We start from the raw sequence: 23,689 nt of genomic DNA on the forward strand, positions 1-23,689 counted from the left end.
ATGCTGTATTCGCATTGCGGATATCCAGAGCTGCTAAAAGTATCCCACTAAGCTTAATTGCATTATTATTATTGCTTATTTGCGTCAGACAAGAATGTCCATATTCTAATACAAAACAAATAAACAAATAGTAATGAATGGTATAAAGTTGCACATACACAGCAACGGCGCAAAAGTAGCCAGAAGACAGTTCAACACAATCACTGGTAGATAGCCTACAATGGACTGGGGTTGGCTCAGCAAAACTTGACAGATTCTTGTCATTAAAGAATGAAAGCAAAGAGTAAATCGCAAGAAAAAAATATATAGATAGAACGTATAGCAATGTCATTGTAGTGTTCAAAGAATTTCGATTTCTACAGAGTGTCAGAGAACATTAAAGCTTTTAGTAGATAATTGCAAGATTTAGGCCTATTTGCTGTGGCCTATTACAGCGTTGAACAAAGGCATAAAGTGATTTTCGTAAGAGAACTTCAAAAGCTGTAACATTTGGTGAAACCTGACATTCCTGTGTAGTGTACCAGCATAACGAGGCATATTGTTATATTAGGCAATTCTAATCCTGTTGAATGAAGATGGATGGTAATTGTGCCATAGTTGACATGCATAAAAAGACATGTAATGTTTGGGCAGTGCAGGCGTGTTTACTGATGATCCTGTTAGCTGTCACCCATTCTTGACTGTTTATTGTTGTGTGGAATCCTGGAAGAGCCGTTGTTGGGTTCTTGATAACGTTTCTTCCCTTTGACAAATCTGCGTGCCAGTTATGTTCGTTTCTGTGAATCAGAAAGTTTGTGATCAGCCGAATGGAAGGAGTTCGAGCCAATTTTTAGTCTGATTGTCAAGTTTGCGGAGGCCTGTTATTTAAAACCAAGTTAGTCCACATCATAGACAGATCCCGGGGGGGGGGAGAGTCAAAACTAGATTGACATGTGATTTTTTTTTTCTTTTATTATGGCTATCTTACACGCGTTTTTTGTTGTTGTAAATTTAAGGATAGAGAACACATATTTTTGTTGTAATGTATAGCAATTGCAGCCAAGAAATTGTTTATGGCGAAACAAATAAGGAAAAAATCGAATAACTTATTATTGGTATCAAAATATCTCCTTTTTTGCCTTTGTTACATAGGCTACGATTTTGTTGTTTGATTACCATAGATTAACTAAGCCTTACACACTTTTTCAAACATCTTCAATGAAAATGTTCTGATTCCGCCACTGATCCGCACATCAATACCTCTGGGTGTTATGCCATGGTTTTAAAAAGAAACTAAAGGATCTCAGATGAGAAAAAAAAACACAAAATCATTTCATTTAATTCTTTTTTCGGCTTTTTTCAAGATCTCAGTATGTTTTGACACGTAGGCTATTGTTTTCTCTGCAATGATCTGAAATAAAAACAAACTAAACTAAGTTGTGGAAATACAGTATTTTTTACAGTGGGTATTTTGTGTGGCTTGTTATTTTAGAATCAACTTGTCGATTGTTCGATGTTCGTATAAGATGGAAGCCATTGTAGTTCCGCATAGTTAAAAACTCGGACATTTCACCTTATGTTTTGTTAGTTCACATTGTGGATCTTGCAGTCTACATTCAGTGTTCACGTTCAGTCTCACATTTCACCGCTGCTAAAACTTCCCTTCATCAAGACAAGAGTTAATACTTCCGTTCCAGTTATTACGTTCTCTTTAGCTGCAATATTCATTTCCTGTGTAGGTTGGGTCTCTCTGGGATGCCTCTTGCTTAGCAGTGTCGTTTCTCATCGGTTACCGACGCTTTACTTGCTCTAGCTAATGTTGTTTTTACATTGACTTTTAGTATCTGCAGACGTTAAATCAATGCTAAAATGGTGTTTTTTATGGTGTCAATTTCTTTTTAAAGCGTAGAGTCTATTGTGTTGGAACTGATTGTTATAGTTAGGCCTACATCTAGTTACAACTTGAAGAGATTTTTAAATGTGTACAAGAGTGAAGGCCTACTTGCGCAGAAATTCATTAAAATTCAACCAGATGATTGTAGTCAATAGAAGTAAATTTACCTAGGTAAATAGAGAGAGAGTTGAGGTTGCTGTGTTCAGCGGCGTAAGCACAATTGTATTGAGGTGAAAGGATCAGTTCATGAGTGATAGGTTTTTTAAAGGAAACTTTTATTTAAGATCCTCAACCCACATTAACGATACCGGTTTGGCATTTGAAACAGACAGCTTCTTCTCATATAGTTTATGTTTGAAGCAAACACGACAGTAAACGAGGTAGCAAAACTTGATGCGCATACGCAGATTGCTGAAGCTAGGCCTATGCCATCAATCCTCCTACGTGAATAGTGGAGTTAAGCAGAAAACTCGTAAGCCTTTGGTTGAGCTTAGCTGAACTGGATTGGACGCTCAGTCTTGCACGCATTGATGGATTTAGTTTAGACGACGAGGGGAAATTTTATACGGCCCATTTGGCAGTTGCTTATTGCCGTTTAAATTACATACAACCAAAAAGCGAAAAATTAGTGCTGCAAAAGCGTGTTGACAAGATAAACAGACACAAAAATTTGAGAGTCTAGTTTCTTACAGTAACACTGTCAAACCATTACCAACATCTTGTTACATTTATTCATCAACAGTGTAGGCTACTTGGGGATAAACTTTGTGCGGTTGGTTGGTTTTAAATTTTTATCCTCGGACTGACAAAGCCTTGATAGATTATTCCTGGTAGCTTAGCATACTTGTAGAGGCTCTTGACGCAGGGCTGATTACCAAGACTGACAGAGTGAAGTTTCCGATTGTTGAAGTGTTATTGCCGGGAAATTATTCCATCCATTGGGTGCCGCTGAATGGAGAGCATTCCTTAAAATGCGTTGCTCAAACGCACACCTCGAGAGTCTAACCAGCGCCGCTTGATTTTGTAACTTCTTCGTTCACAAAGACACGCGCTAACCAAATGAGCTATCGGGGCAGATTACATCGAAAAGTAGGAAAATTGATAAAGTTGCGGCATCACGTCATCAAGTTATATGTACCGTATTTACTTGATTGTAAGCCGCGGGTTATAAAGTTTTTTTTTCATCATGTTTGCGGCTTAAATTCAAGGGCGGCTTACAATCAAAGACGACTTACATTTTTTCTTTTTGCCTTTTTCCTTGTCGACTTTGCCATAGATGTTTTGCCGTACTGCATTGTCTGATGCCGACAATTGTGAAGTTGTGACGTGCATTTTAAATTGTCACATGCATTTATGACGTGTATTCGAAAGAAAAAAAGTAGTTGTCAGTTTTATTTATGGTCAAGGTTGCCAACCTTGCGGTTTTCAAAATTATATTGTAAAATTATAAGATCATGTAACAGTATTTGCGGCTTACATTCAAGGGCGACTTACATTAAATTTTTAACACTATCACATGCGGCTTACAATCAAGGGCGGCTTACAATCAAGTAAATGCGGTACGGTATTCGATAGTTGTGAGACTAATTTTCTGCAACTCATTAGGCTATAGCCTGTTACAAACGTGTCAGTTGTTGCATACAGCTGAATAAATCATACACACTCTGTTGGATCAACATCACAAGTTGCAGCGTGCTGAAAAAATTGGAATCCGGCATACAAGTTTTTCTTTTCACGTTTAGTTGGTCCCTTCTCAAACAAGATTGGTGACCTCTGCCTCCAGACGGTTGGTTGCCTTCGAGGATTGCTAGCTACTTGGTACTCGGTTGCGGCTGGACAAAATAATTTAAACATAATGCTCACAATGTTATTAATAGTCGGTCAATGAGGTACGACGAAGAAGAATGAGGTAGATGCATACACAGCGCTACCACACCAATAATACATCAGCTACTGCGCAGTGGCCCATTGGCAGCCTAATAGAGAATGTTGTGCGCATAATTAAATAAAATTATTTAAAGTATAAAAGTATTTAAAGAGTTTAAAGTATAAACGGAGGGGAAGGAGCATCTTTATGATCATTTATTTAATTTAACGCTTGGCTTCCCTTTACGAAGGAAAAGTGTTCAGACAAAATCATCATGCTGGTGCTTGGTCAGGTTAGCCTAATTAGCGTCCACTTGAGCATCGTCAAGGCAGATTAGAGTTATTAATTATTTATCACAGCTTACGGCAGCCAAACTAGGCTATACCCAATTTGTTATAGCTCACAAAGTAAAAGTTATTTCAGCGCTTCTTCAAAGAATTTAACAGAAAAGTAAATGTGGACAATTTATGACCAATCTCTCAAAATAATGAAAACTTGGCAACTTTAGTTCCAATCAACGTATCGACATAAGCTGCACAAGGATGGGTTGTTAGGAGCATAGAGCCTAGTTTTCTAAACCTGTATTTTTAGCTTCAGTAAGTTTCGGGTGGGATGGCGGAATTTATCAACTGCTACCACCCAAAAACAAATAAACGTTTTTTTTTACAATTTCAATGGAAACTGGTAAAAAAAAACTTTTACAAAATGGTGCATGGACCAATGCTTCAGTTTAGTTTAGTTTCATTGCTGTCCATCACAACGAAAAACAATACATAACTTACCAAACACAGGGGGTCTAGAAAAAGGTAGAAGCAACAAAACGTGAATGTTATAGCCTATAACGTACGGTACTAAATACCGAAACAGAACTGTTAGTTTATAGCACTGTGGCAACACCTTAACAGAATTTTTAAATTTAAAAAAACGAAGAGACAAAAAAGCAAGTAAAATTTCCCAATTTTCTTCCGTATAAACTACTAAACTACTCTTGGGGTTTGCACTTGAGCAACGCATTCTATGGACTGCTCTCTATTCAGCGGCACCCAATGGATGGAATAATTCCCGGCAACAAGACTTCAACAATCGGAAATTTTCACTCTGCCAATCTCGGTAACCGGCCCTGCGTCAAAAAGCCTCTACAAGTATGCGAAACTACCAGGAATAACCTATCAAGGCTTTGTCAGTTCGAAGATAAAGATTCAAAACCAACTATCGCTGGCTAATATGTTTAAATTGCAGTGTAGCCTAATCATTGTTTTGAACTTGAATGATTACAAAAGCAGTTGTCATCATTTTTAAGTTTGCAAAAAAATGTCTATTTGCATTGCATTGTTATATCGGTTTCTTGCAGGATACAGTTTATATCTACCAAGGCAGCTATGAAAAATGTTTTTATTTGTGGTGCCCATTCAACGGGAAAAACAACCCTCCACGACTATTTGCGGAAAAATCTAAAAGTCAACAATGGAAAAATTTTATATTCTGACGAAGTTGCTCGAAAATTATTGCAGGAAAACAACGTCACAGGGGTAATTTTTATGTGAAAATAACTGCAATCATTCAATTTAAAAGATAGCTCGATAGCTCAAATCTCCCCGATAGCTCAATTGCTAAGCGCGTCACTTCTGGAACGAAGAAACTTCAAGATCAAGCGCCGCTGGTTCGACTCTAGGTGTGTGCGCTTGAGCAACGCACGTTAAGGACTGCTTTCCATTCAGCGGCATCTAGGCTAATGGATGGAATAGTTCCCTGGCAACAACACTTCAACAATCGGAAACTTCACTCTGTCAATCTCGGTGACCGGGCCTGCGTCAGTGATTCAAAGCCTCTACAAGTATGCGAAACTGCCAGGATTAAGCACTGCAAAAAGCTTTCCCAGTCCGAGGATAAAAGACTCAATCAATCAATAAAAATGCAAGCAGTGGAAAAGTCATGTAGCCTGTAGCCTTCGATTCTAAGCATTCTTTGCAATGGTGGTTTACTGGTGTTTTTCAAGTGTAAACTATGGTTCTAACAGGTTAGGTCTGTCTGATCCTACCATCTGGGTCTTGTTTTTGCTTTTTTGTTTATCTGTATACACTATACATGTTGTTATTTCCGATATGTGTAGGCTACTTGTGTAGGCCTATATTCTATAACAATCGCAATGGTGCAACACCTAAAGTAACTCAGTTTGTAATCAATTTGATATAGGCAAAGTGAGCTTATATAAAAATTGATAATGTAAAGTCCTTTTAAAAAAAAACAAAAACTGCAAGTAAAATGTAGCCTACTTCCATCACGTTCCATAGGCTGCATGTCATTCCATAGCCTACATTTCACACTTCCATAACCAACATTCCAAGAAACTAGGTATTTAGTATAGAGTTTAAACTTTCATAGTCCCAAACTTACATGGGCCATGAAAAACAATCCCATAGCCCCACCGGTATGTATCAAGCCGTGACGCGACAATTTATCGAAAGACAACTTATCGAACGACAATTAATCGAACGATAATTCATCGAAACGACAGTTAATCGAACCGATTCACCGTCGTTCGATAAATTGTCGTTCGATAAACTGTCGTTTCGATTAACTGTCGTTCGATCAATAGTCGTTCGATAAACTGTCGTTCGATAAACTGTCGTAGTTCGTAATAAATCAAGCGTCATCGGACGCAGAAACTAAATTTTGAAAGATGTTATGAACAATGGGCATATCTAGGGGCGCCGGAAGCGGGGGGGCAGGGGGGGGGGGCGGATGCCCCTCCTGCCTTCAATTTTTCTGTAGATGGAGGGGCAGGGGGGCAATGGTGCCCTTTTAAAGTCATGTAAGCTACTGCACATTTTGCAACATAACAATTTCTGCTATTCGCTTTTAGCCTAATTATAACCTTTCATTTTTGCCTCAAAATAATATTTACGGCACAAAATTTTGCAACACAGTACAGGCCTTAAAACTCGTTTTTTTTCCGGCAGCCATCGTGGCCTACCGGGAGCTTCTTCTCGGCGGCCAAATCTGCGTGCTTGGAGACCGAAATACAAAATAAAAATAACGATAGCACATGTAAATAGAATTAAACTTGCAACAATGCTAAAATGATCACTTAGCGATGTTGAAGTCTGGGCCTGGGCGACGTCCTGTAGGCTACAATAGAATCGTTGCACCACGCAATAACTGCTTAATCGGGATTGTAATCCAGTACTGCGGGACTATCTAACGACACTCGCACGAGTGTCTCCAATGTGGCTGATTTTAAAGAAGTTCGTCACTCCCCTAGAATTCTTTTTAGCAACGAAAAACAACGCTCGAAATGTGTTGACGATGACGCCAAGGTAATAAAATAAGTATTTCAATGATGTGAAGGACATTACTAAAAGAAGCATAATTTTTGCAAAATATGATCCAAAAATGTTTTCCCCTGGGATGTCAACTAACCTAGTTCTCCTTATTAACAACGATTCAATGTCCGACAACATCGAATCGACATAAAAACGACAATATTGCCAGCCGATATAAATGAGCACTTCGTATTAAGACTTTGTTAAAATAAACGTCGGGAATTACAAATAAGACTGATGATCGCAGATGGATATATTCCATCAATAACAAATATTCCCGCACAATGCAACAGTGGCGATTATGACGCGCTGACCTAATTTTGCGTCACTCTTTGATACTAGCCTACATATTTTCCACAGTTAATCCACGATCATTCTATTGCGAAATTAAATAATTGGCTAGAAGAGACCGGCGGCCAAACTTGGCCGATTGAGGAGGTAGCATCGGCGGTCATTCAAGCACTACTTAGCGGCCATGGCCGCAGGCTGCTTTAAGGCTTGACAGTCGGTTACATGATGATAACATAGCATGATGCCCTTCTTTGTATACCGGACACATGTAGGCTAAAATTCCTGAATACATAGTAAGCTAATAGATTAGCATTATGGCGATGTCTTAAAACTTGAAAAAAAATTGGCCTTTTAGTAAACAAAAGTGCCCTTTTTTCGTAATCTTGCCCCCCCAGTCAAAAATCGTTCCGGCGCCCCTGGGCATATCAAGCACAACTGTCGACCTTCGCCTCAACAGCTAGCGAGGTGGTAACGAATCGATGACTAGGTCACGCCTACCCGCAACATTGTTGTCCTTTTCGGACAACGGTACCTGTACTTGGACGTGACTGGCAATTTGACTGTAACGTGCTTGGAATGTGATTCTTTGACAATATAGATCCTATGACAACAAGCGCCACATCAAAAATGAATTTACGGCTGCCGAGGCGAATTAGATGATTATAATCAGGTTAACAATGAGAAATTAGGCGAAATGGTTTGGACTATATTTCTCAGATCTTTACCGTTTGACTAGTTTGTTAGATCTATAGATGACCTTACCATGACCTTACCATATCTTATTACTGCATTGTTTCCGAAGGACGTTTTAGCGACATTGCGCCTATTTCAAATCGGTCCACAGTGCAAAAAAGATTACCGACTCTTGGCCTTAGAGGCGGATTAAGCCTTTTCCTAGAGGTTCTAAGTACTTGGTGTTTCATATAAGAAAACTATACTTTTTTGCACAAAATTCCAGATTCCTGTACAAAAAAACTGATAGCCCCAAGATACCAACCCACAAATTCATTGAAGCAGAGAAAACCAACTGTTTTGACAAGAACAATAATTTCATAAACTAGTTTTCTGTTCAGTGTGTTAAGCCTTAGTTAGTTATAGAGCAATAACTTGTAGTAAATTGTGAAGAAAGGGGCGTTCTTCCCGGCTATCAGCACAAGGCTGAGCACTCACTAGTACAGCGAGCAGTTGCGATTCGCTGTGGCTAGAATACGGTGCGATACTGATGAGCCCAGCCTCATGGGCGAAACACGTGTCTGTCGCTGTCAATTCTTGCTACAAATCGGCTGCCGAGAAACACTTGTAGTAAAATTTAAGTTTACATTAGATTGATTTTAAATTTAAATGTTTAATTGTTTTTCTTATGTGCCCATTTGTCTATTCAAATAGGCCTATAATAAGTTTTGCGGTCCTATAAATTAATTCAAGTGATAATTCACTCACCATAATAAAAGATTGGACAACTCTGTGTTAGTCAATTTTTATCGCTAATATATTTTTACTATGCCAAATTGCTAATGCAGGCCTACTCGTCTACATTTTTGAAAGGTAATGGGGCACATGCCACGTCGATGAAAAAACAAACTAACTGAACCACTTTAAACAACTGAAAGACAAGAGCGCAGCTGCATCAACAAAAATATTTCCTAGTATGTCAGATTGCTTTACCGTTTATGTTATTTTAAAGTGTGGTATTTGTAGGAAACGCTTCTCGATCCAGAAGTATTCACAAAGTACAATCTTCTGATTTCGCAAGAACAGCATAGAAGAGAAGAAGAAATGGCAAACCGTTTTGGTAAATATTAACTTAAATTATGTAAGCATATCAAGTATTTTCAGGATTTAATTAAGTGTAGCCTGCAATAATTTTTTTTATCTGCAAGACTATAAAAAATTACAGGTTAAAATATTGTAACTTGGTCAAATAATTAATTGCTGCAGTTGTCGAGATTTTTTTGGGGGGTTTTATTAGTCTAACTGTAGGCCTTCTGTTTTAATGCTAACTAATGGAGCCTTTCAAAACAATATATTCATGGGTTACTCGTTTTTTCTAGACTGTTCAAACTGCTGTAGGTGTGTACATTAGTTTTTGAACCAATTAATGAAGTCCTTTGTGTGTTACAAAAACTCTTACTAGACTTGAATTGAAATAAAATTCATAGTCTGTTTAATTAACCAAAGTAAGAAGGTTTGTACTTTATTCAAGATAAGTTATTTCAAGTTCATTTCTGGTGAAATATATTGGTTTTCATTTTTGTAACTTATATGCCAATCTTGGTCAAACCTATGGCATCGTTTTCTATCTTTGATATGTTCATTGTGAAATTGTATAAATCAGTGGTTGGTTCTCTAACTTTTTATCTTGGCGGCACCTTTTGGTGCTCAAGAAGCGGTCGAGGACCCCTTAAAAGTTACTTGAAATGAATTTTTAGTACATAAACCAAAACAACTGTTTCATAGGTTTCCAAACGACACACTTAGATGAATTTGCTGTTCGCTACGCATTTATGACAATTGATGACATTGACAAAGCGATGTTATGAGCCAGGCTGAAATGTTGGCACACAGGATCAAAAATCAGTAATTTATGCGCTGATCAGTGTTCCCTCTAAGGTGCGCAATTGCGCAGTGTGATTTGATTTCTGCGCACTTGCAATACTTCAAACATAAAACAAAGCTTTCACGTTTTACTTCTGCAAAATTTATCTGCAATCTGTTGAATTATATTTAAATAAAATGTGCACAAAAAGCATTATCAGAGTCAAAAACGACCAATATAAAATACAAATTTGTCAATTTCTTGTGGCAAGTCTCCAGATCTCAGACGAATTTCATATATTCTCATACCTCAACTTAAAAGTTGTTTGAATTAAGTTTGTAATTTATCCGTGCTTTGAGATCACTTCTAACAGTTCAGTAAGTTCGTAATTCACTTGCTAACGCAGCCTTGAAATATTGATACTTGACCTACTGAAAAAAATTATTGATCAGTTTTTTTAGAGGAAACACTGATGTAATGTTTTTCTAAAATTTATTGAAAATTGATAAATTTTTTTGCCATCTTTACCTTACAAAAAATTTCTCTTTTTTTTTTGTTGTAGCCCAATATTTTGTTGTAGCCTAATCACAGTCATTGCAAAACTATGAGTGCTAATAGGCTGCTGAATAACGTTTGCATTTCTAAATTAAGCATTGATCAACCATCTGCTGTCTTAAAAGAATGAATTTGAACATCTATAGCCTTATAAACTAAAGAGATTTTATTCTTTTATATGAAATATTTTTTTGTTGGAAAACCTACCTTTTTGTGCGAAAAGTAAATTTCGAAAATTTCAAACGACGCACCAGGGCGTCGTAACGCACAGTTTGAGAATCACTGTAACACACATATGAGACAATTTTTAAACATCTTATTTTATCGTTCATGCTGAAAATTCGGAAACTTTCATGGACTCCCTAAAAACGCTTTGCGGACTCTTGGTTGAGAACCGCTGGCCTGGTATAACTTTGTTTTGGTCTGAAAGTAATATAATTTTGCAATGATTTAAAAAAATCAAAAGCATTATCTTCTTTGAGCAGGATCTTTCTGATAGAGTTTTACACGATATGTTCCTGAACTAGCCTAAATAGTTTTGACGTAGAAAGCATTCAAAATCTGATATAATATTCACTTGGAAGTGATATCACAAAGTGAGGAGATTTATAGAAAACTTGTTTTTTACAAATATGTCTTTTTGTTGTTTTATTTTGTTTTTAATCAGAGAGTAGTTAGGTCTTTGCAAAACATCTTGATACAAAAGCAGTCAGGCCAACCGTAGCCTATTATTTTGTAACAACCAAAGCTGTGGTCGGAAGGATTTCAGCATGTCCGGAGTCAGAGTTGTTAAAAAAGGTCTAATCCGACTTGGTACAAAACGATGAACATTAAAATGTTTATAGAAAATGAAGGGGTGTACCAGCAAACATCTATAGGATTGGCCCATGATACCAGAGAAGGATCCACAGAGGATACAAACTGATATGAATGAATCAACAAGTGAATAAAAAAATAACAGTTAACCTCTCAAGTATATGTAGCTCCACACAGAGTGAAATTTACATGCCTTTTGACTCTTTTTATTTCTTTAAAAGTAATGTCTAAAAAGACATTATGAAAAGTAACTACGGACAAAGGCCAGTGTTTCGATCTTCCGATCTCTTCAGCGTAGTAAAGTGAAGGTGGAATATTGTAAATCATTAAATTGTAAATTGCTTTACAATTGCTTTAAATTGGCATGTAAATTTCATTCTGTGTGGAGCTACATGTACTTGAGAGGTTAACTGTTATTTTTTTATTCACTTGTTGATTCATTCATATCAGTTTGTATCCTCTGTGGATCCTTCTCTGGTATCATGGGCCAATCCTATAGATGTTTGCTGGTACACCCCTTCATTTTCTTTGAATTTTTATACTTTTATGTGCCGCTTGTATCTAATTTCTTGTATTTTAGATCCATCTCAGATGATTGTTATGTCCTAGCTCAGTTGCAAACTCTTGTCTTTATTTCTAGTTTTTATTTTTAACAAATTCCAGTCATTCCTTAGCACAAATTCTCTCAAAAAAATCACACCTTCCAATAGGTTGTAAAATTACGTTTTGCTCGAGTCCGAAATTAAATATTAAATCCAGTCTCATTGTCTCACAATAATCACTCAAGTTTCAAATCATCACCTCAACCAACACTTCAAGCAGCGCTTCCACTTTTGTGGTAATTACCACAATTGTGGAATTTTCATCATGCTTGTGGTAAAAATGTGGTAATGAAAAATTTGTGGTAAAAATGTGGTAATATGGAAATTTTGTGTGGAAATGTTGCCAAAATGTGGAAATTATAAATTTTGAAAATTTGACATAAAATACTATCAATAAATAAAGAGCATTTAAACTGTTGTCCTCCAAAATCGAACAGATATGCAAAAAACTACTTATAACAGCATGTGACTATAGCATGTTCCGCTGTTTTCGGTTTGATTTTGGAATGCGTCCTGACTTTTGACTTTGAAGGTAGGGTGACCATGTGATCATATTCATAGTCAAGATGTCATTCAGATTCTAGCTGCGGTGTCAAGTACAGTAGGTACTTTGCAGTGGCGTAGCCAGGGGGGGGGGGGGTTACAACCCCACCTTTGGCACGCGTGCGACGTCACGATATTGCGAATGATGCTTTCAGTCTCTATGTCTCTAAAACAAAGTTTGCCTAATTTTAAACGAAACTGCATTAAAAGAGCGAGTTTTGCAAATACTAAACATTCAAATATCTCAACCAGGAATTAGCAACAAGAAAACATAGAGATTTAGCTTTATTCGGTAATAATTTATTACCGAAAAATGCCCAAGAAAACATGATCTTATTCTTTTGCTATGCCACCAGACAGCACCATTTTACAGGAATATTTATACCCACATTTTTGTTGAAAATGCTCTCAGAATGCATCAAATTTAAAGTAATTTTTCAAAATCTTCTGGAGAGGCTCCCCAGACCCCTCGCCGCTGGGTGTCGCCTTTGGCGAAGAGGCCGACGGGCGAAGCCCAGCGTCCGTCAAAACCCCCCCTTTCAAAATTCCTGGCTAAGCTATTGGTACTTTGCTTTCTTATTTCGAACGTTCTGTTAATAAACTGAGTAGTTGTTTTAGGCCTTATTTTACACTATATAGTGTAAATATAACCAAATAATAGCGTTGCCGGATAAGGAATTCTGTCGTAATTTAAGAAAAGTTTAAAGCTGTTGAAAACAAAAACTTGCATTTTAGAAAAATTTTTAGTTCTGGGTAAAGATCAAAACCCTAACCTTATTCCTAAGTCTTACCTTAAAACCCTTACTAACTTTAATCCTAACTCTGACAACACCTGATAGTAACTATGGCAACAAGTGGGTAAAAATAGCCACTATGTTAATGTAAAAGTAAGTCGAAATACGGTTAAGATCGGGTAAAAAATCACAGTAAAAATGTGGTAATCTGAGGACAAATGTGGTAATACAAATGGTAATCTAGCTTTGTAAAAGTGGAAGCACTGACTTCAAGACAACTTTCCACCTTCACTTTACTACGCTGAAGACATCGGAAGATCGAAACACTGGCCTTTGTCCGTAGTTACTTTTCATAATGTCTTTTTAGACATTACTTTTAAAGAAATAAAAAAGAGTCAAAAGGCATGTAAATTTCACTCTGTGTGGAGCTACATGTAGGCTACTTGAGAGATTAACTGTTATTTTTTTATTCACTTATTAAAATGTTTGTTTGCAATTTTTTTTTTAAATATTGTTTCTTGTTTTCTGTATTGCGTTAGCGTTTTTTAACTTTACCAGAACATAGCAGCGTTTGTTCTTGCCAGTTTTAGGAAAAATTGCGTGTCAATTTCGATTTCAACTTAAGTGAGATTATAGTTTAAAAATACAAAAACTTACAAACATCTGGCAACCCTAAATAATATGACAACACTGAAGCCGAAGACTCGAATCGGCCAGTTATAAATAGAGAAGTCGTAAGCTATACTTTTCGCCCAACTCCACAGCCCTAGTAACAATCTTATATTAGCGATTTATTAGCCTAAGTCAACCACGTGATTTAAAATTTAAGTTTGTAGCCTACATCGCTGTTTTTGTTTGCAGAAGACACTCCAAGCACGAAGTTGTGCGTTTTTGATCGAGGCATTATTGATCCTGTTTGCTATCTGCGCATGACTGCTGGGGGGGAAGAATTTGCAAATGAAACACTTGAACAAAGTCATGTGTCTACGCTTGTAAAAAGGTAGGCCTCATCAATGATTGAATAGTGGAATGCAAGATAATTATTTTGTAATTTTGAAAATAATAAAAATTAACTAACACGGAGTTTTTTTTTGACTAACACAGCATTTAGTCAGGTTAGGAATTTTAGGATACGATTCTTCAACATTTTCATCGTGCTGCCCACTGAAATAATTAAAGAATGCGGCTTAGGCTACTTGCTGCAAAAACAAACAAATTTATTCTCTATGCGTGTGGCTCTTTTCTTTTTAAGAGTAAATAATTAAGATTGAAGTGAAGTTTTATCGTTGTCAAACAAATCCTAATTTTGTCGTTACATCCAATAAGTCTCTGGCGTTGTTTTACTTTTAATTTCTGACAGAGTAAAAACCCTTATATGCAAAGCTATGAAAATGCAAATATAGCGAAAATTATTATGATGACTTTTATGCTATTATTGAATAGTGTTTGTACGCGAATAGCCAAAACAATTTCAAGCTGTTTTGAGAAAACAATGTTTGAAAACAACGGTTTTGGGAAAACAATAGGTCAACCAGCTGATCTTTCGTAGCATAGTTTGTGAAACACTGGTTTAAGTATCAGTATAAAACTTTTATTAATGCCATACAGAGTATGGGATGGAATGGAAGACGTTTTTTCCATCTTCCATCCTGAGATTTTCTTCCATTCCATCTTAGAAATCTTCCATTCCATCTCAGAAATCTCTTCCATCTTTCATTCCATCTTCAATCTTCACATATTGTGATCTCCGCGTTGAACATGCCACAAATAAACCTAAAAACCATAGGCTAAACTTAAGCTAAAAATTTAACAGCAGTATTTTCCTAAGGATTACGTACCGTTTGAATCATTGCTTGAACGTACCGTTCGAATTGTTTCAGCAAGCAACGTAATATTTTGCATGTCTTGATGAAGCGTTAGAAAGTTAATGATGGAATTGGGATGGAATGATGGAAGATTGTCTTCCATCCCATCATCAAGATCTTCCATTCTTTTCCATCCTTGACATTTTCCATCTTCCATCTTAAAATCGGTCTTCCATTCCATTCCATCTTCCATTCCATCCAATCCCATGCCCTGACGCTATATTGTTTTGTTTTTTATTCAGATTGCAAAACAAACAAATCTCCATCGTGTTCATAATGAAACCATATAAAAAATACCAAAAAAAAGATAATCTTCGGATCGACTACGATTTTGATGACATTTGTAATTACGATGAAATCATGCAATCTATGATGACTTCTCTCAACATCGACTTTCATTACATTAAAGACGACGATCTGATAAAAAGAGCGAAATATGTCACTGAGATTGTATCCTCTCTTTGGCCTGAGATAAACTTGTGTCTAAACACTACTGCCTAATTTTTGATTTTGTTTAAAGTGGTTCTAGTCTTTTTGTACTTAGCCTACTTATAATACTTACATACAGTATATCTGCACCATTAGCGCCATTTATATTCGTTTATTATTGGGTTTTATTTTTGTTCAAAAATGAGATTTTCGTTAAGTGTTATGAATTTCTTGTTCCTTACATTCCTTCTATGTTCGCAGTTTTAATTGATATTGTGTAAACGCGTAGAACACACAACTCTATGGTTTCAGCAGTATTTAAAGACTTAGATTTTTGAGTGCAAAAATTTGTTGTTTGCAGCGAAAACCAGAATTACAAAACATAACCTTAAGCCTACTTACTGCAGTGGGAAGACTATACTTAAACAAGTTGATGGTCGGTAACTAGGTAAGCTATTATTATTTATTATTGTTTAAAAGCTGAACACTTTCAAAACTAACGTAAATAAATAAATCAATAGTTTTTTGTCAAGTCTAAACCTTGAACCATTTGACCAAGTAAACACTCACAAAAGTATTTCAAATTTTTTTAATATAATTTATGTTGTGGAACCGGTTTTCTTCCTATACTTGTAAAATTCATCTCAATTATTCTACTTTTTACTGCTGCTTGTACGGACAGCTTTAGTAAGTTACCGTATCAAATTGTTGCAATATTTTCTGTATTTGGCAATACTATGAAGAAAAAAAAGAAATGAAAAAGAATAAAGCAAGGATATGAAGGTTTTGGACATTTAGTGACTTTTATTTTTTTATTTATTTAACATGTAAATTTGCGTTTTTTTTGGGCTAGTTGTGCTAATAGTAATCTTCTGTAATTTTTTCGTTTCGATCCAGTTGTGCTGATGAATCCTATAGGAAGAAAACCGGTTCCACAACATAAATTATATTAAAAAAATTTGAAATATTATTGTGAGTGTTTACTTGGTCAAATGGTTTAAGGTTTAGACTTGAAAAAAAACTATTGATTTATTTTCTTAATGATTGCTTTCTGTGTTAGGTTGATCGCCCATTTGAAGAAGTGTCATAGTACCTGATCACCTTTACCAGTTAGTTTTTCTCACTAACGTAAATAGGTTGAAATATTTTAGGGGTCAATGTGACTTTATATACATATCGGCTATGCAACGTTGTTCAGTACCTACCACTAATAAAACAATTTGTTTCTGCAATAAACTTACTCGTCAATTTCTTTGTTGTGTGTCATACACTAAAGCTATGGTCTCAAACACGCGACCCGCGACAGTGTTTTGGTGCGGCCTGCAATGACTTTTTGTACGTAGGCTACTTACCGAGATTGGCAGAGTGAAGTTTTCCGATTGTTTAAGTGTTGTTGCTGGAAATTATTCCATTCACTAGGTGCCGCTGAATGGAGAGCAGTCCTGAAATGCGTTGCTCAAGCGCACACTCCGAGAGTCGAACTTGCGCCGCGTGATCTTGAGTCGGGCGCATAACCACTGAGCTAATGGGGCGGCCCTGCGTCAAGAGCCTCCAAAAGTAGGCGCGGATCTAGCAGGTTTTTTTCGTGGAACCAGAAAATTTGAAAATCAATTAAAAAGAAAGTTAAAGATAAAACAGATAGAAACAATGATACTGCGACATATACGATATGCTATAAAATAGACATTAAAACAGCCATTTTCATCAATAATTGTGAATGTTTAAAAAATAGATTTTGCTTGAATAAAAATTGCTAAGCATGCAAAGTAAACTTGAAATCTGGTTTAAAACCCTGTATGCAGTGTCCATGATCAGTTGGGTATTTGTATGTTTGCAGGCATATACGGTAATTGATTGAAATTATAATGAAGACTAAAAACTATAAAACAGCTATTCAAGGTTTCAGATTTTCAACTGACGTCATTTGGTTCAGCATTGGTTTCAGCTGAGTCAGCTCCAACAACTGTTGCTATTAAAATGTATTTGAAGTTGTATAAAAGAAAAGCAACCGTACATTCAGTGTTCAGTCTCCCATACCTATGTTTTGTTTCACCGCCGCTAAAATTCCCCTTATCAAGACAAGAGTTGTTTCGCTCTCTTCAATAAGCTACTATTTGTTGTTCATTTCCTGATAGCTTGGGTCTCTGTAGTGTAGGTTGCTTGTTGCTTAGCAGTGCTGTTTATCATCGATTACCGACGCTTTACTTGCTCTAGCTAATGTTGTTTTTACATTGACATCTGCAGAGGTTAAATCAATGCTAAAATGGCGTGTTGTAAGGTGTCAATTTCTTTTTAAAGCGTAGAGCCTATTGTGTTGGAACTGATTGTTAGTTAGCCCTACATCTAGTTACAATTGGAAGATGTTTTTAAGTGCGTACAAGAGTGTACTTGCGCAGAAAATTATTAAAATTCAACCAAATGATTGTAGTCAATAGAAGTAAATTTACCTAGGTAAATAGAGAGAGAGTTGAGGTTGCTATGTTCAGCGGCGTAAGCACAATTGTATTGACGTGAAAGGAGCAGTTCATGAGTGATAGATTTTTTAAAGGGAACCTTTATTAAAGATCCTCAACCCACATTAACGATACCGGTTTGGTATTTGAAACAATTAAACAGCTTCTTCTCATGGAGTTTGTGTTTAAAGCCAACACGACAGTAAACGAGGTAGCAAAGCTTGGCTCGCATGCGTAAATTGCTGAAGGTAGGCTAGGCCAATGCCATCAATTCTCCTACATGAATACTGAATAGTGGAGTTAAACAGGAAACTCGTAAGTCTTCGGTTGAGCTTAGCTGAACTGGATTGGACGCTCAATCTTGCACACATTGATGGATTTAGTTTCAACGACGAGGGGAAATTTGATGCCGGCCTGTTTGGCAATTGCTTATTGCCGTTTAAATTACATATTGCAAAAAGCGAAAAATTAGTGCTACAAAAGCGTGTTGAAAAGATAAACAGAAACAAAAAATTAACAGTTTAGTTTCTTACAGTTACACTGTCAAATCATTACCAACATCTTGCTACATTTATTTATCAATAGTGTAGGCTACTTGAGAATAAACTTTGTGTATTGGGAAAAGTTGCGGCATCACGTCATCAAGTTAGGTATTCAATTATGCTGAGACTGATTCTCTACACTCTACAGCTAAGGTGTTGCGACCGTGACATATTTTAAACTGATTGTCCTGCTTTGGTATCATATACCCTATAACGTCAGTGTTTTGTCGCTTCTATCTTTTTCCATACCTCTGCTATGTTTGTCATATATTGTTTTTTGTTGTGATGGTCAGAAATAAAAACAAACTGAAATGAACTGAGCTCATTAGGCTATTAGACCATATCTAATCAACCCCACAAGTTGCAGCCTGATAAAAAATGGAAATACGGGCTACAAGCATTTTCTTCACTTTTATTTGGTTCTTTCTCAAACAAGATTGGTGACCTCTGCCTCCAGACGATTGGATGCCTTCGAAGATTGCTAGCTACTTGGTACTCGGTTGCGGCTGGACGAAAGAATCTAAACATACGTTCACAACGTTATTAATTAGTCGGTCAATGAGGTAAATGCATAGGCTACACAGCGCCACCCCACCAATAATACATCAGCTACTGCGCAGTGGCCTATTGGCAACCGAATAGAAAATGTGCTGTTGTGCGCAGAGTGTCGGTGCAAGCCTAACACATTCACTTGTGAACGCCAGATCCTGTATAAGTGTATAGTAAACCAACGTGAGATGTTTGCTTTTTAGTTTTTGTAAATGTGGTATTTACGTCTTGACAACGTCTGAGATTTGTGTTTGGTAGTTACGTCATCTGCTGCTTGATTAAGAAGCGCGATGCCTCTGGCACCGCAAGCAACCTTTCCTTTCAACTGCTTTGCCAGAGCGTCGCAGTCTTATGTTTGAAACTATATGTTACAGTAGAAGTTTGTGTTGTATGCCTACTACGTTACCTATTGCTATTAGTTTGTCTTTAGTTCTTATTGTTTTGTTTTTCTATATTTCAGTGAATAAAAGCCTCAATTGGGTTATTAAATGTTTCATCACAATTTTATTCACTTGATTACAAATAGAACAATAGATTCACGTTACTTGATGCTTATCCCCTTCCTAAAATAAGTGACCAAATTGCAAAAATCGCAGAAGGATCTGTGTTTAGCACTTTAGATTTAAAATCCGCCTATTATCAAATTTCGCTTTGTCCCGCTGACCGCTCATTTACGGCTTTTAAAGCCGAAGGAAAATTATTTCAATTCACGCGCTTACCATTTGGTGTTACTAACGGTGCGTCGTTTTTTCAATTGTTGACAAACTGGTCGAAAAGCATAATTTGACTGACACCTATGCCTATCTTGACAATATAACTGTGTGTGGCAATGATCGAGCAGATCATGACGCGAAATTAAACGCCTTGTTTGCTGCAGCTAAAGCTGAGGGCTTAACTTTTAATGAATCGAAATGTGTTTTTGCTCGTAATGAGATTGACTTACTGGGTTATAGACTTTTACACCGCAAAATTAAACCTGACCCCGAACGCCTTCAACCTTTGCTCAAACTTACCTTGCCGAAATCTAAACCATAATTACAACAGGTTTTGGGAATGTTTTCTTACTATGCCAAATGGGTACCTGATTTCTCTGAAAAGGTTAGACCTTTAGTACAATCCAATCTATCATCTTCTTTTCCTCTACCTTCTGACGCTATTAAAAGCTTTGAAACTTTACGTAAGGATCTTGCATCTGCTTGCCTCACCAGTGTCAAAGAAGGAATTCCATTTGTAGTGGAGTGCGACGCTTCGGAGCATACCTTAGCTGCCACTTTAAATCAGGGAGGGCAACCTGTTGCCTTTCACTCTAGAACCTTTTCTCGTTGCGAAGCAAACTATTCAACTGTAGAAAAAGAAGCTTCGGCTATCATGGATGCGGTTAGAAAGTGGAGCCATTTATTACATGGCCGCAAGTTTACACTTCTGACAGATCAAAGGGCCGTTTCCTTCATGTTTGACCCAAAACGACTAGGTAAAATTAAACACAACAAAATCTAGCTGTGGCGTGCCGAATTGAGAAACTTCGATTACGACATCTTGCATCGACCTGGTAAGAGCAATCTAGTTCCAGATGCGTTATCCAGAGCGTGTACACTAGAGATGCAGCAAACCCAAAATTTTCATCCGCACACCGCACCGCAACTGAATCATCTATCCGCACACCACACACTGCAATTTATCTGGAACTTTGACACTGCACCGCACCACATATCGCAAATTACAAATTTTCAAAAAAATGTTTTAACGCGTTATTTTTCAGAAAGTCAATGCACCCATGGATGGCATATAACTGGTAACCTACTACCAGTACAGTTGTGCACTAATTGACTAGGCTAACCAGATCATATTCTCTTATCAGCAATGCATCTAAGTTCTAAGACATCATGCTTTTTCAAATAGAATGTTCCTGAATCCAGTATCAGGACTTTTGAACACTTTTTGTAAGCAATAATGCAATTTTACTGTCAGTGGCTGTATGAACTACACACACAAGAGTAAAACTTATAGCCTGAACTCACTAGGCTAACTGTTATAGTAACTAATGCGGTAGTTGCGCTGGGCCTATAGCCTGATAACTGGGAGCTGAGCTTATCAGCTAGGCTATTAACCAAAAACATTCGTACAACTTTCCTCACAAGACAGCCTCAAAACCCTGTCAACTGCAAGCCATTTGCATTATTTGCATAGCTTTCCAGCTTAGGGTTTCCAAAGGAAAAAAGACTGATCTGTGTTTCCAATTTAAATTTGAAGTTTCATAACTGGTTTTCTTGAAAAGTTGAAAGTTTACGTTTACGAATGTTTAATTTTTTGAAAGTTTACGCGCCAAGCGGCGCGGCTTGCATCACTAGTGTACATTATCTTCTAACTCGCCCGATCTTACCAAAATACATGAAAAACTTGGGCACCCTGGCATTTCGCGCTTATCCCATTTAATTCGCACCAAAAATCTTCCCTTTTCTATGGAAGATGTCAAATATGTTTGTTTGCACTGCAAAGTCTGCGCTGAATTAAAATCTCGATTTTATCGTAAACCACCCGAATTGTTGATTAAATCGATGAGACCATGGGAAAGACTTAGCATTGACTTTAAAGGACCCCTCAATGCAGGAATAAGTATATGTTGATTGTTGTTGATGAATATAGTCGCTATCCTTTCGCATTTGCATGTAAAGACATGACTTCGCCCACTGTTATTCGATGCCTTGGTCAACTCTTTTCTTTATTTGGTCATCCCTTGTAGGCTATATCTACAGCGACCGAGGCTCTTCTTTCATGTCCCAAGATCTCAAGCAATATCTTTCAGACAGAGGAATTGCTAGTAGCCGTACACCATACCACCCTACCGGCAACTCTCAATGTGAAAGAATTAATCAAACTGTTTGGAGAACTGTCAAACTCTTGTTAAAAACGTATGACCAGCCTGAGAGCTGCTGGGAGGCAGTTCTACCCGAAGCTCTGCACGCAGTACGATCTCTCTTATGCACTGCAACCAACACCACTCCCTACGAACGATTTATGGGGTTTGGTTGTCGAAGTATGTTCGGTCAATCTCTTCCTATCTGGCTTATCCAGCCAGGACCAGTCCTACTCCGACGTTTTGTCCGAAATAAAAGCGATCCGCTTGTGGAAGAGGTCGAGCTATTGGACGCAAACCCAAGTTTCGCCCATGTGCGATTTCCCAATGGTCGAGAATCTTCCGTCTCAACTAACGATCTTGCCCCAACACCTAGAAATGGATCAAACAATGATAACATGGTTTTTACTCCTTCTGAATCTCCCTTTCAAACTTCACTCACACAACAAAATCTTACATCAGAACCTCCATGTACACAACGAAACCCTTTACCAGAAACGGCAGGTACACAGCAAAATCTTACACCGGATATTGATGCAGATGCTCATAACTCTTCGGAAACTAATCATGAAATGACTAAATCTCCTTTAACCATTTCTACACACCCGAGACGTTCTTCTAGACTCTAGAGTAACTAGACCACCTGCAAGATATGGTCACAATATATACGACGTTTGAGGTGCCTGTAGGTAATGCAATTAGTTATCATGTATGAAATGTATCTGTTTATTATTGTATCGTTTTGTTAATTTGTTATTGTGTTATTCGAAGATAATGTTCCGAAGATGAAGGAGGGAAGAATGTGGTATTTACGTCTTTTCATACGAACGACGACGACGACGTCTTGACAACGTCTGAGATTTGTGTTTGGTAGTTAGGCCTACGTCATCTGCAGCTTGATTAAGAAGCGCGATGCCTCTGGCACCGCAAGCAACCTTTCCTTTCAACTGCTTTGCCAGAGCGTCGCAGTTTTATGTTTGAAACTATTATGTTACAGTAGAAGTTTGTGTTGTATGCCTACTACGTTACCTATTGCTATTAGTTTGTCTTTAGTTCTTATTGTTTTGTGTTTCTATATTTCCCGGAATAAAAGCCTCAATTGGGTTATTAAATGTTTCATCACATTAAAGTATAAACGGAGAGGAAGGGGAAGTATAAACGGCCTTTACGGTCATTTATTTAAGTTTACGTTTGGCTTCCCTTTTCATTTGAAAGGAGACTTTGCAATGTGGCTTTTCCCTTGCTAAGCTTTCGTTTTTAAGAAGGAAGGTGTTCAGACGAAATCGTCATGCTGGTGCTTGTCAGGTTAAGCGTCTACTTGAGCATGGTCAAGGCAGATCAGAGTTATCAATTATTTATCACAGCTTACAGCAGCCAAAATATACCCAAGCTCAGTTCAGTTTAGTTTTACAGTATTTCTGATCACCACAACAAAAAGAATACATACCAAACATAGCAGGGGTCTAGAAAAAGGTAGAAGCGACAAAATGCGAACGTTATACAGTATAAAGCCTTGTAAAATTGTTAAAAATCCCTAAAAAATCCTTCCGATCTTCATTTCCCTTTTTATCCTTCGAAGCGTTGAAAAATCCCTTTTTCGGGATAAAATCCTTTAAAGTGGAAGCACTGCCTACGGTAGCCGCTACGGTATTTGTATTTTATGATCAAACAATTGAATCAAACAATGCGTGAGAGCATGTTGCAATACATGGGCGACTGACGTGTGTGTGTTTACACACTGAAAGTGAAGAGAAAAACACACTTGTAAAGGGAATAATATTTTGTCATGTAGGCTAACCTGTTTAATTAAAACAATAAGTGATGAGTAGGAGTGTCTGCAAGTGCTGGCGGGCCGCA

General features: G+C 37.3%; 1 protein-coding gene and 1 pseudogene across 1 annotated transcript; both read left to right on the forward strand.

Annotated features, from left to right (window-relative positions):
* Positions 1 to 5,119: 5,119 nt before the first annotated feature.
* On the forward strand, positions 5,120 to 16,659 carry LOC145767379 (uncharacterized). The gene is made up of 4 exons (XM_082579189.1): positions 5,120 to 5,269; positions 9,053 to 9,146; positions 14,002 to 14,140; positions 15,248 to 16,659. Exons 1-4 carry the CDS (start codon positions 5,120 to 5,122, stop codon positions 15,504 to 15,506), a joined length of 642 nt encoding a protein of 213 aa, XP_082435315.1. The 3' UTR covers positions 15,507 to 16,659.
* Positions 16,660 to 21,533: 4,874 nt separating this feature from the next.
* On the forward strand, positions 21,534 to 22,543 carry LOC145766153 (uncharacterized; annotated as a pseudogene).
* Positions 22,544 to 23,689: the final 1,146 nt, after the last annotated feature.

The sequence above is a fragment of the Aplidium turbinatum genome, chromosome 3 (genome assembly GCF_918807975.1).
Source record: "Aplidium turbinatum chromosome 3, kaAplTurb1.1, whole genome shotgun sequence".
Taxonomy (NCBI): Eukaryota; Metazoa; Chordata; class Ascidiacea; order Aplousobranchia; family Polyclinidae; genus Aplidium; species Aplidium turbinatum.